The 12,467-nt window shown below is 42.3% G+C and overlaps 1 protein-coding gene across 6 annotated transcripts; it reads left to right on the top strand.

The window, feature by feature from the left end:
- Positions 1–83: 83 nt before the first annotated feature.
- Positions 84–12,350, top strand: CCDC47 (coiled-coil domain containing 47). Of its 6 annotated transcripts, none has more exons than XM_064524571.1 (14): positions 194–310; positions 658–743; positions 2,567–2,832; positions 2,947–3,054; positions 4,236–4,410; positions 4,732–4,853; positions 5,211–5,276; positions 6,126–6,227; positions 7,051–7,161; positions 7,748–7,833; positions 9,090–9,148; positions 9,981–10,090; positions 10,280–10,447; positions 10,741–12,350. In XM_064524571.1, exons 3-14 carry the CDS (start codon positions 2,572–2,574, stop codon positions 10,819–10,821), a joined length of 1,449 nt encoding a protein of 482 aa, XP_064380641.1. In that variant the 5' UTR covers positions 194–310; positions 658–743; positions 2,567–2,571; the 3' UTR covers positions 10,822–12,350. The 6 variants fall into 6 exon arrangements, with proteins under 6 accessions (XP_064380638.1, XP_064380641.1, XP_064380643.1 ...); XM_064524573.1 differs by lacking the exon at positions 194–310 and adding an exon at positions 554–571; XM_064524568.1 differs by lacking the exon at positions 658–743 and having other exon boundaries at positions 84–310.
- The last annotated feature ends 117 nt before the right edge of the window (positions 12,351–12,467 follow it).

Here is a 12,467-nt window from a genome sequence, read left to right as displayed (position 1 = left end):
GCCGGTGCTGGGGCTGGCGCTGTGCCTCTCCCACCGCGCGGGTGGCGGAGGCTGCCGGGGCTCGGCGCGGGGAGGGGGCCATGCTGTGTGTCTGTGCAGCCCCCCGTGTGCGCACCCCCGGCCGTGTACACACACACGTCCCCTGCCCCGTGTGCCCACAGCGCGGGTGCTGCGGGCCAGCCCTCCGGCGCTCCAGTGCGCATGCGCCGCGCTACGCAAAGCACGCAGGCTGCGCCGCTTGCGGCGGCGGCGGCGGCAGCGGGCGCTGAGCGAGGGCCAGGCGTGGTGGCGGCAGCGGCGCGTGACTCAGGTAACGCGGGCCCCGCGCTCCCGGCGGGGCCGCCCCGCGCCTGCCGGGCCCCGGGCGCCCCGCTCCCGCCTCCCCTAGGGCGGCGTCGGCCCCGCGGCGGGGCAGAGCAAGGCAGGGCCGGGCCTCACCCCTCCGCGCCGGGTCCCGGCCGCCCGCGGTGCCCCCGTGAGCGGAGGGGGGGTGGCGCTGGGGGCGCCGGGCCGGGCGGGGCCCGCGGGGGGCGGGAGCGCCGGGCCGGGCGAGGCGTGGGGCTGCGGGCAGGTGTTCGGGGCTGGGCCGTGGGGCGGCAGAGGGCACCGCGGGGAGCTAATTTTAGCCCGTCTAACCTTGACTTACGTCCCCGCCAGGAGCCGAGCCCGCAGGCGGGTGCCAGGAGCCGGCGGCAGGACGGGCTGCGTGGCGGCGGCGGCGGGACGCGGAGCAGCACCGGCGCGTGGGTGTCCTCCAGGCTGCCGAGGCGCGGGGGTCCCGGCAGGGCCCTGTGGGGGCTCCCCCCGGGGCTCGCGGGGGGCCGGGCCGGCGCCTCTCCTTTCCCGCGCGGAGGTCAGCGGCTGAGCTGGCTCCTCTTGCCAGGGAAGTAGGTGGCGTGTGCGCGGCGGAGGGCCTGCCAAAGCATATTCTGCTGCTTGGAGCCGTTTGTGCTCAAAACCCTTCTGTCCTGTAACAAAGACGGCTCTGTCGGGAATATATTCTCCTTTTCACCCAAGTCTGTGGTTCAACTATCTCTTTGTAAGCAGCTGCAGGTGTTTGTTTAGCATAAGGTTTTATGGAGGCTTTTTTATTTTTGCGACAGGATATATTCAAACAGTCTTGAAATACCGATTCTGAAACTCTTGGGGGTTTGGCTGAGCAGGTGGCTCTACCCAGGTGTTATTATCGTCTAGATGGAAATTCCGTCATCATGCAAATAGTGTTTTTTTTTCTTTTTCTCCCCTTCACATTTGCATAAAATTGTGGCATACCCAAAATAATGTGCTAAATTTCTGGGCTCTGCCTTGCTGTGCTTTCCATCTTGGTTATATGTTCTTGTGAACATGTTTTGTTCAGATTGTTGCTAGAATGAAAAGTGATGAAGGCATTTATTTTAGCCATTTTTGTCATTCTTAGCAGTAGGTTCACTGCATATGGTATTCAGAGGAGACTTGGTCTAATTTGGAAACAAATTGTTTCTATTTCAGGTATGTAAGAAAATAATTTCATTAACATTCAAGTTCCCACTCAGCTCTGCCTGTGAGAGGGAGTGAGTCTTGCTGCCAAGTCTGATGCAGCTGATCCTCCGTAGATATTTGTGAAATGCAGCTGTAAGGTTATTTCTGCTCTTTGAGGCCCTCGGTTTAGACCTTGTTATTGTAGGTGATGTACAATCTGACTAGGAGACTGGACTGTTTTGAGATTAAGCAGAAAAAAAGGAGGAAGCTAGGGGCAAAAAATATGTGAACTTACCTGACAAACTGTCACTGTGGGCTAGTGGCAGATCTGGGGACAGAACTTCAGACTCAGGAGCCCCAGTTTACTCTGTTTGGGGGACGAGGCTGCATTGCAGGGCAGCATCGCTCCTCTTCCTTTTTTTTGTAGATCTTAGAACAAAAGATCTCTAGCTCTAAACAGAAATAGTGTTAGTGGGACCTGATACTCAGCATGCAGTTTAGAAATGATCAAAGATTAGCCGTTTTAAACTAGCAGAGGCAACTGGAACATTGCTGTTGAAAGTTAATGGATTAATTGCATTTTGAGATTTACTGCTATTGTAACACATTCATTGATCCGACAGTGTCTAATTGCTAATCAATAACAACCACAGGCACAGTGTGTGCTGTTTGAAATGAGTCAGATCAGAAGGCTGTTGGCAACTCATTAACTGACTGAGAGATGCTACTGGAGAGTCATTTTTATAGCAGAACATCTCTATTTCTAGAACTTGCTTATCTGAACAACTTAGCCAAATGTAAATTTGCTGTTGTCTCAGCTGCTCCTGCTGCAAACAGAAGAGTCTAGCACATCACTTTCAAAGTTTTATTTTTTTATTTTTAATATTTTGTATTTTATTTTTAATTCTTATTTTATTTTTTCTTGTAAGTGTATTCACTTTCTTTATACTGAAGACTGCAAACTCGGGCAGGATTTTTTCTCTTTGATCTGACCTCTGATGGTGCTGTGAATTTGTTCTTGGAAGTTGGGCATTACTGGAGCTTTGATGCAACAGAAATTACATCTTCTGGCATAAGGATTTTTTGCAATGTTTTGGGTTTTTTGCAGTGAAAATGAAGAGTTTATATGTTTTCCTTGCTGTCCTGTTCATCCCATGGAGTTTTTCGTTGGCAAAATATGATGAATTTGAGGATGGAGATGACATTATGGAGTATGATGATAATGACTTTGCTGAATTTGAAGATGTTACTGAAGATGCAGTCACAGAGTCTCCTCAGAGGATCATCACTACAGAAGATGATGAAGAAGAAGCCACTGTAGAACTTGAAGGTCAGGATGAGAATCAGGAAGACTTTGAGGATGCAGATGCACAGGTAATGCCTCATTTCCTTAATGGTGTATCTGCACCTTACTTTCTTACCTTATCTTTTTGGATTTTGATTACTAGGCTTTTGGTTTTTCATGCTGCTTATGACTTTGTCCTTTAGGAAGGAGACACTGAGAGTGAACCATACGATGATGAGGAGTTTGAAGGCTATGAAGAGAAACCAGATTCATCTCCTAGCAAGAGTAAAGACCCCATAACAATAGTTAATGTAGGTATAAATTTTGATTCTCTGTTCCGTACTTCATTGCTTACTTCTTTATGGCAGCATGACAATATGGTCATTGTTGTACAAACATAGAGTAAGAGAGAATCTGTCCTGAAGAACTTGCTATTTATATATATTTTAAGTTTCTAGAACTTCTGTCCTTGGATCCATGCTGTGTTCTGTTCAAACCAAGAACTGTTGATTTGAATACAGATCAGGAAATGCTCCACTAAAACACAGATTTTGAAACAGTTTTGGCCAAAGCATTTTATGACATAGCGCCTCTTAGTCATGAGCATGAGGGAGAAGTGAAGGAGCTGTAGTGATGAGCTTCATTTAATCCAGGAAAAAATATAGATCTGGGGGTTCGTCCCTATGTAAAGAAGAGGTTACACTGATATGCTTACAATAACACTTAAACAGTGTATTTTTAGCTTGTCTGTGATCTAAAGCTTCTGATCAGAAATGGATGTCTCTGATTCTTTTTTGAAGCCAGTCTCTTCACCCTGTCACATCTTACTTTTGCCTCCCAAAAGAGGCTTTTACAGAATGGTCCAGGTGCTTAAGGCCTGCCTTTTTTATTCTACATAAAATCTCTTTTTAAGTGTCATGGCTGACCTTGGCAATAGAAATGAAAGTTTGCATACATTTACGACTGAAGGGTTATGTGGAGTTAGTAGAACTGCTAAGTATTTCATCATGGTTCTCTGAAAATAGCAAGATGAGGCAGGGTTTCCCCATGCATTCTGTGGCTCCTAGTGATATTCTGAAAATGCTCTTGGACATTGGGTATTGCTTTAGGCTTCAATATAAGTTATGCTATGATCAGATAATGCTGTGACTGGTAAGGCATGAAACCCGAATAATCAGTCAGTTGAGTTGAAATGCTGGGCTGTTGACTATTCTGAGGGATGAATGCTAGCACCAGCTTGCTTGCAAGACAGAAATATTTTGTTCATACTAGCCAGGTATTTTGGGAATGCTATTATCAGTTGTTTCCAGTATGATTACTGTATGCCAGTAAAGCCAAATGCATTATGTAGACTTAGCTCTGTCCGTGGCCTTTGAGAAGCTTATTGTTGTATTTGGTATGAAGCTTTTGCAGTACTGTGTTTTCCAAAATAGTTTGTGCATATGGAATCCACTCATTCAATACAAAACAATCTCCAATCACTTAACCATAGGTCCCTGCTCACCTTCAAAACAGCTGGGAGAGTTATTATATGGAGATTCTAATGGTAACAGGTCTTCTTGCTTACATCATGAATTACATCATTGGGAAGAACAAAAACAACCGTCTGGCTCAGGCATGGTTCAATACTCACAGGGAGCTGCTAGAAAGCAACTTTGCTCTTGTTGGTAAGTTCCATAATGCCTAGGCTCCACTTTAGCTTATTTGAACAGAACTGGTTTTAAATCTTCATGTAGCCTATAAAGTAGAGTAACCTTTTCCATGCAAGTTCATGTTAATACTAATGACAGCTCTGCGTGTAGATAAATAATATGCAGTCTTCCAGTGCTGAAAAAAGATTATGATGTTGTAGTACAAGTTATTCAGGAGCCTCATGGTGATACAGAAGTAATCTAGGAACAACTGAGTTCTAAGCCTGTTGATGCTACTTTGGTATTTAAATATGTGATTGTTAGACTGCAGTTACCTTTCACTATTGTTTTCTTCAGGGGATGATGGCACTAATAAAGAAGCTACGAGCACTGGGAAACTAAATCAAGAAAATGAACACATATATAACTTATGGTGCTCTGGCAGGGTGTGCTGTGAAGGAATGCTTATCCAGCTAAAGGTAAGGATGAGTGAGTTTGTAGCACTGTTTACCTCTGGCCAATATTCAAGTTCCAGAAGCTTTTCCGTTTCAGTGTGAACAACAAGGAGTCCCGGCTCTACCCTTCCTCAGGTTCGGGGGCAGGATTCTGAATATGCGCACATAAATGGAAAAATGGTCACACTAAAGATCTGTATGGCCCAGTGTTCTGCCACCAGAAGGGTGTAATACTGAATGCTTAGGGAATGAGCATAGAAAACAGAAGAGAGGAGAACAGGCTCCATTTTTCCTTAGTCCCCCTTGCTATGTGCTAACGAACTGCTGCACCTCATGTATATTTAGCAATCTTTTTCTGTGTTTATAAATTTGTGTTTTTAGTTTCTCAAGAGACAAGACCTACTGAATGTTCTTGCCCGCATGATGAGGCCAGCTTGTGACCAAGTGGTATGTACTCAGCTAAGCTGCTGCATTTCTTCAGTTCTGCCCTGCTGCTTTTGATTGTTCTTGTAATCCCCAAGTGAGCTGCTGGGTGTCTTTCTACCATATTCCACATCTTCCAGTTCAGTATCTGTTGCAACAATCTGCAAGAATCATTCATATTTCTTTTGTCTCCAGAATGCAAACTGCTGATGACAGCGGTCTTGTAAACAGTCTATCACATGGTCTTGATAAAACATAGTTTTATGATCTGAAATACTTAATGATTGTCCCTCTGTTTCATCTGTCTGAATAGAGCTGGTCAGTGCATATGCTGGTCTGCACGTGGACATCTCGTAACGCTACCTTTTGCCTGGTGCCTTGCTCTTGGGGATAACAGGAATCTCTATCTCCATAAATGCAAAAAGCTGATATGTTTTGGAGAACAGTGGATGCATGCTCTGTGAATACTTTTCCATATATGTATACTTCCATAAAAATATATAATTTAGATGTGGGCTCACAAACAGTGGATATCTGTGCTGCAAATGAGTCTTGCAACTGCTATTCTACTCACTGTTATTACGATACAGCATTATACTGGAATGCTGAATTGAGTACTCAAATTTAAAAGCTAATTTATGTTTCTAAGATATACTAAGAAGTTCTAATTTAGCAACCTTTATCTTAGCTGTGTATTGTCTCACTTAGACTTTGTTCTTTGTGGTTATGAAAGACGAATGAAAACTTCAGATAAGCTTTGAAGTAGCAGAAGCACTTCCTTCATAAAAGACACGGGTCTCCATTTGGCCAGTAGTCGGAAGGCAGAGTTCATCCAATAATTCTGATCGAAGCTAATACCATTTTGTTCCACAGCAAATAAAAGTAACAATGAATGATGAAGATATGGACACCTATGTGTTTGCTGTTGGAACAAGAAAAGCACTGGTGCGACTTCAGAAAGAGATGCAGGACCTGGTATGTGTATTCAAATTGGAATAATAGGAAAACAAATAATGATATTCGATAGATATAAGAACCTCTCATCTCTAGGTTATATTGTTGGGAACAGCTGAAAACTTGTGACTGACCTACTGGAATTAGTCTGGGGGGAGAAGATATTTTCACCTAATGGATGAAAGTCTAATGCTATCGAATATCTGAAGTGCTAGCCAGCTGGTGCCAGAACTGTGGGAGAAGAGGCAATCGAAAGCAACTAACCTCTTCCTTTCCGTGTATAGTTCACTTAGATGGAGGTTGAAGTATATCATAAGGCCAAATGAGACTTGTGTGTATCCTCACAATTTGCACAAATGGTTTTGCTGAGGAGTGAAAAATCAACAATGACATGTAATATGGAAAGTCTGGGCCTCTGTTGTCCATTTTTACATAATGTAAAATCAAGAAAACATACCAAAGTGTGAGACAAGATTACTTGTCTCAAATAACAGCATGAAAGTGTAGTTGGTAGGATGCCAGTTTTTTATATTATCAAGCAGTATAAGCAAGGTGTATTAATCTACTTTGACCATTCCAGCATGGATGTATTACAACTGTTCTTCATTTTCCCCAAAGCATTCACTGTCAAGGGAGGCATACTAAGTTAAAGACAAACTACATGCATTGATGTTGCATGCTTTCTTTATGCTTGAAATGGCCCCAGTCAAACTGAGTTATTGTATGTTTACTGCTTCTTATCAGGTACTATTTAGGGGTCCCATTGTGCCAGAACTGTTCAGTCCGATAAGATACTTAAATGCTTAAGACTTTTTTTTCTTTCTCCTTCCTCTCTTTGCAATAGAGTGAGTTCTGCAGTGATAAACCCAAGTCTGGTGCAAAATATGGGCTTCCAGATTCGCTGGCTATCTTGTCGGAGATGGGGGAGGTCACAGAGGGAATGATGGACGCAAAGGTAATCTTGAATGAATTAGTGAAAATCTTCCTTGGTGGCCATGACACTTAAAAGTTAGAGCTTTTTCAAATATTTAATGTAAAAAAAAATCACAACAGGAGAGCCAAATAGTCTTGGTGAGATCTACAGAAATGAAGACCCAAAGGAAACTTAAGGGATGGTAGAAGAGGGGTACAACTGTGACTACTTTTATTTGTTCCACTTAGCAATTGTTGGTCTGAACTGAGGACTTAAAACTGCCTTTTGAAGCCTAGAAGTTAGCTCCAACAGCCAATTTGGAGGAGGGTGTTGAAGGTGTATCTGCAGGTCCTCAAAGTTGAGGTTGATTATGAAATGAAGTGGCAAATCCCAAATAAGAGTTATGTATCTAATATCTCTGAGTTGCTCATGTTAACTCCATGCACTGAGGCCCTCTCTAGCAAAAGCTGATTTAAAAAAAATTGCCAGTTTAAACTTCAGTGTCATTGCGGCAAGCTGAGCACAACAGTTTTCTGAGTGATATATGGACAGTCGGGCAAACCGACAGGAGTGGGCAGGCTGATGAAAACTCATTGAGAGGAGAAACTAACTCCAGCTTCTCTTTCAGATGGTACATTTCCTCACGCACTACGCTGACAAGATTGAGTCCGTCCAATTCTCGGACCAGTTCTCCGGTCCAAAACTTATGCAAGAGTATGTATAACACTAGATCTCTCCTTACAGTTGGTACTGTAGCACTAAGCAAAGTCTAGGCTGACAAACTTGTTTGCAGTGTGTGACCTGCTGGAACGTGCCCAAAGGGAAATTGGGTGCAAAGGTGAAACAGCTGAATACAGTCCTGATGTTTCCAAATGCTGATAAATTTAGAGGATCAAGGTGCTGCGTTGCCTTAATATTTATGTTTGCGTGCTAGTTATTCTGTAGTTTGGGCAGTTCCGAATCTCAAATAACATCTGGCAGTTAGTGTACACAGCTGCATGGAAAAAAATGAGCAATCCTGCTAAAGGGATACAGCATGTTAGAGTTGAAGAGCCAAGAAATAACACTGCAGGATGTGAAGTAGTGTTTGAAAAAAATACATTGGTTCAGAATGCTATCCAAATGCATTGCAAACTGGGTTTGCTCAAAAGTCTGCAGTATTAAAAAAAATCAAGGTTGCTTGCCCTTTCCTACTGATGGGATTAAACATTCTGCTGTTGAATCCGTAGCTTAGGTGCTTTTGTTCTCTTTGATTCTCAGCTGTGTTCTAGAAATACACAGATGCAATATTGATTCTGTTTCTTTAAGCCTCCTAGTTTTGAGGTGCTTTTGGCTGCTGCTGCTTCAGAATTGCCAAGTCGTGGGTGATCTATCCTATCATGTGAATTAACATGTAGGCTTGTGTAAGGGTGTATTGTGATCACAGGCATATGAATAAATGATCCATATAAAAATATGAAACTGCCAAAAAAAGTACACTTAAATTTAATCATAAAGCAGTCTATATACCTTGTACTGAAATTGCCTAGGCTCTGTAATATGTAGGTCTGATTTTGTTACATCAGAGTACTGTGCTTTTTGGGGGGGCAGTCAAGACTTAAGTCTTTTTTGAAAATTCCTTTTCTTTTTTTTTTTTTTTTTTTTTTTGTCACCGAAGTTCATATAATTGTGTTTCAAGCAGATGACCTCTGACAGTCACTGACTGGTTGTTGCTGTTGGTATGTTTTTACATTAATGGTGGGTTTTTAGGGTTTTTTTTTTTTTTTTTTGGATGAATAAACACCTCAGGAATCTGAATAGTTTGACTTAAAATTGGGGTAGAGCAAGGTTTTTAATCTTGTTTATTTTACTCTTATGAGTAGTTTGCAAGTGTCTCTTGGTTCTTGACAAGATTCTCCCTAACAATGTTCTGTATTTCATATGCCCGTATGTTTTCTTTACACATTCCAACCACTCTTCTTTCCTTCCAGGGAGGGTCAGCTTACAAAACTGCCCGAAACTAAAAAGACACTTTTGTTTACATTTAATGGTAAGAGAACTAGTGTGTGTGTGTATGCGACATGTATGATGGGGGTGTTACATTCTATTTGTGCAAGTCACACGTGGAAAGCAATGTATTACTAATGACTGCAGTGCATGTAAACAGGATCACTGATTGATTAACCGGTAAACAAAAGGCAATAGTAACACTGGCGACCGAGCGGCATATAGTGGTGAAAATGCAGTACTGAATCCTGCTACTTACAGATCATATCCAGCCTGAACTCAGCACAGGCTATCATGAAGCAAGTTAAATTCCTGACTGCTGCTTATAACTGCCTAGCACAATTAGAGAAAGTATGATCCCCAGGAGACACTTTACTCTTGAAAATACTTGTAAATCCAACATTTAGAATTGCAGGAGATGCATCGTTTTATCTCTACTGGTGGTCCCATTAGGTCACCACTGGAAGATGGCTTGCTTTTATGCCATTCCCTGCAGTATGTGGTTACACAGAGTTTCCTGTTTAGCGCTCTTTCAATAAAAAACAGTCTGAGAGTCTACATTTGAATTTTTCTTAGAAATTCAAGGCCATAGCTCCAAGGGAAGTTAATGTCAGAGGCCAGAATTCAACCATCAAATGTACATTCTGTACTGATTAAACTAAGAAGGATTGTGTGGGAGAAATGTGCCTGCCACTGTGAAGAATCTGAAGTGAATCTCCAAAGTGAAACACCTCTTTCAGTTAGTTAAGTCCTTTTTAAAGAGGAGGATAAGAGCATCTTTCATGAACATTTTGAGCAATAAGGAAGGAGTATTAGAGCTAATAGAAGAAGCCTGTCAATCTCTCTGAATTAATTTGAGGAACTCTGTTTTTCAGTGCCTGGTTCAGGCAACACTTCCCCAAAGGATATGGAGTCTTTGCTGCCTCTGATGAGCATGGTTATTTACTCTATTGACAAAGCAAAGAAGTTCCGTCTGAACAGAGAGGTAACCAGTGTATTCTTTCCTCTCTCCTGAATATTGTATGCAATTTCAAAAGCTACCATTGGATCTTTAATCTTAAGGTTGGGAGTCTTATGTTCCTAATGTAACTGCCACAGATACTGCCTTTTGCTCATGGGGAATCTTATTGTATGGGGAATCTGTATTAACTGAACTTCTTTTCTCTGTGAAAAGGGTAAACAAAAAGCTGATAAGAACAGGGCTCGAGTGGAAGAGAATTTCCTTAAATTGACTCACGTGCAAAGACAGGAGGCTGCCCAGTCCCGTCGAGAGGAGAAAAAACGGGCAGAGAAGGAGCGAATCATGAACGAGGAAGATCCAGAAAAACAGCGTCGGCTAGAGGTGAAATGGGTTTTCACATGGTTATGAGCTACTTGCAGATTTCTCTTGTATCTCCAGGGCTGCTCATAGGCCTACCAGTAGGGTGGTCAGCTTCCACTTCTTACTGTGCTAGAAAGCAGACAACTTTCATGCTTTATTTTCTTGCTTTCTGAACCACGTGAAGGCTGTCAGTGGGGAGCCAACTCCTATGCTTAGAGGAGATTGTCTGTCTTGTTTTCCTCTTCTGAAATGATTAGCTTCCTCTTTGAAGAGAACATTGATGTTCACTCAGGTCTCTGTATTCTTTCCTACAGGAAGCTGCTTTGCGGCGTGAGCAGAAGAAACTAGAGAAGAAGCAGATGAAGATGAAGCAAATCAAAGTGAAAGCTATGTGAATCCATTGTGGGAAACCTGTCTTTGTGCCACCTGCAGAATTTTATTTCACAGGGTACAAAGATGTAGTTAACTCCATAATCTTACACTTCTTTGAACACTAGTAGCCATTAAGAGAAATGCTCCATGCATTGGTGTTGCTTTTTTGAGTACTATGGCAACATGCAGGTGTATGTAGAGAGCTTTGTCTTGGCAGTTTTATTCCAGGTGGTTAAAATTTTTGCTACGTGTCTGTTTAAAAAAATGCAATATTCCTGAATGCTTTTTGTCATTTGTTCTTTAAAAACAGAAGATTGTAAATCTGTCCACGTACGCTGGTAACATATCAATGCTTTGGTTTTAAACTTTGCTTTGGGAGTTGTTGGGAGGGAGGGGGGAGACTTCTTAAATTAAGGGGAAGAAAACTGCACCATAATCATTTAGTGTGCATTTATTTGCATCAAGCTTGTAAAGCCACAAAACTTAGAGCCTTCCATACACAGTATGGAAACTTCAGGGATTTACACCCCGTAGAAGTGATTTTTCTTTTTGTTTTTACCAACAAGGGACTGAAACAGTATTAGATCATCTGTGGGCTTGATTGGCGTATGTGTAAAACACATAGATTGGTTAGATGTCAGGGAATGGCATACACGAATACTGTTTCCTACTTGTAGTTTTGAATGCTGCAAGCTTAATACAATGTGAAGTTTGTAATGTAAGCGTGGTGTTTCTTCAGGAGTGACTGCATGGTGAGTTAGCAGCTTCAACTAGCTTTCCTTGAATATTTTTAACTGTACAAATTTGCCTCAAATACTTCTCTCCTAGTCTAAGCGGCTGCCGCCTAGTTCACTTCAGCAAGAAGCTAGATTCAGTGAAGTATCTGTGCAATTGCCAATTTCCCCAAACAAGTAAGAATGTTTCAGAGGATGTGTATCCTCTTTATCTGGTTAACGGTCATTTCTGGGTTTTGAGTATAAACGGGGGGAAGGAAGTGAATGCCCCTGTGCAAACACTTTGCTATCTGAGAGAGCTCTGCATTTTATAAATGCTTCCTGTCTAGAAGGCATTTTATTGTTGCTTGTAACAGATTTTTTACAGTTTTGTGGGGAAACACTCTTGCTTTTTTTTGTTGTTGTTGTTCAATAATTTGTGTAAAGTTTGTTCTGAGGCAATAACAATGAGCTGCTGTTGAAACAGCAAGTGCTTAAGAATTCTTGTTCCAGCATGGGATACTTCACACTGATTTTAAATGCAAAAGTCTGTAACCTGATACATGCAAATGCATTAATTTTATAATGGTTGGTAAAATTAATTTAAAACCAAAACTAATGTAGATTATGTGAAATCTTAGCATTATTTAGCTTTAACGATTAAGATTAATGCAGTATTGTTTCACAAAGATCTTCCTTAAAAGGAATTATTAGTTTGTGCTCTTTTGAAGGACAGCTTTCCTGAAGTCCCATATACCTGTGGGTCATGGCAGCTAATTTTGTAATATGAACACTCAAATGAACTACCTAATGAAGAGTAAAATATGATTGAAACACTCCACCTGCCTGCTGTACTTTGCTGGACTCCTTGTTTCATCTGGTACCGCCTCACCCCTGTTTGCCCTGCAGGAGGGGGGAGGGTGGCCGCTGGGTGAAGACGCCGCTCTCCGGAGCAG

Source organism: Dromaius novaehollandiae, chromosome 22, assembly GCF_036370855.1.
Source record: "Dromaius novaehollandiae isolate bDroNov1 chromosome 22, bDroNov1.hap1, whole genome shotgun sequence".
Lineage (NCBI taxonomy): Eukaryota > Metazoa > Chordata > Aves > Casuariiformes > Dromaiidae > Dromaius > Dromaius novaehollandiae.
The sequence above is the reverse complement of the archived record's forward strand: the minus strand, read 5'-3'. Positions and strand labels throughout refer to the sequence as shown.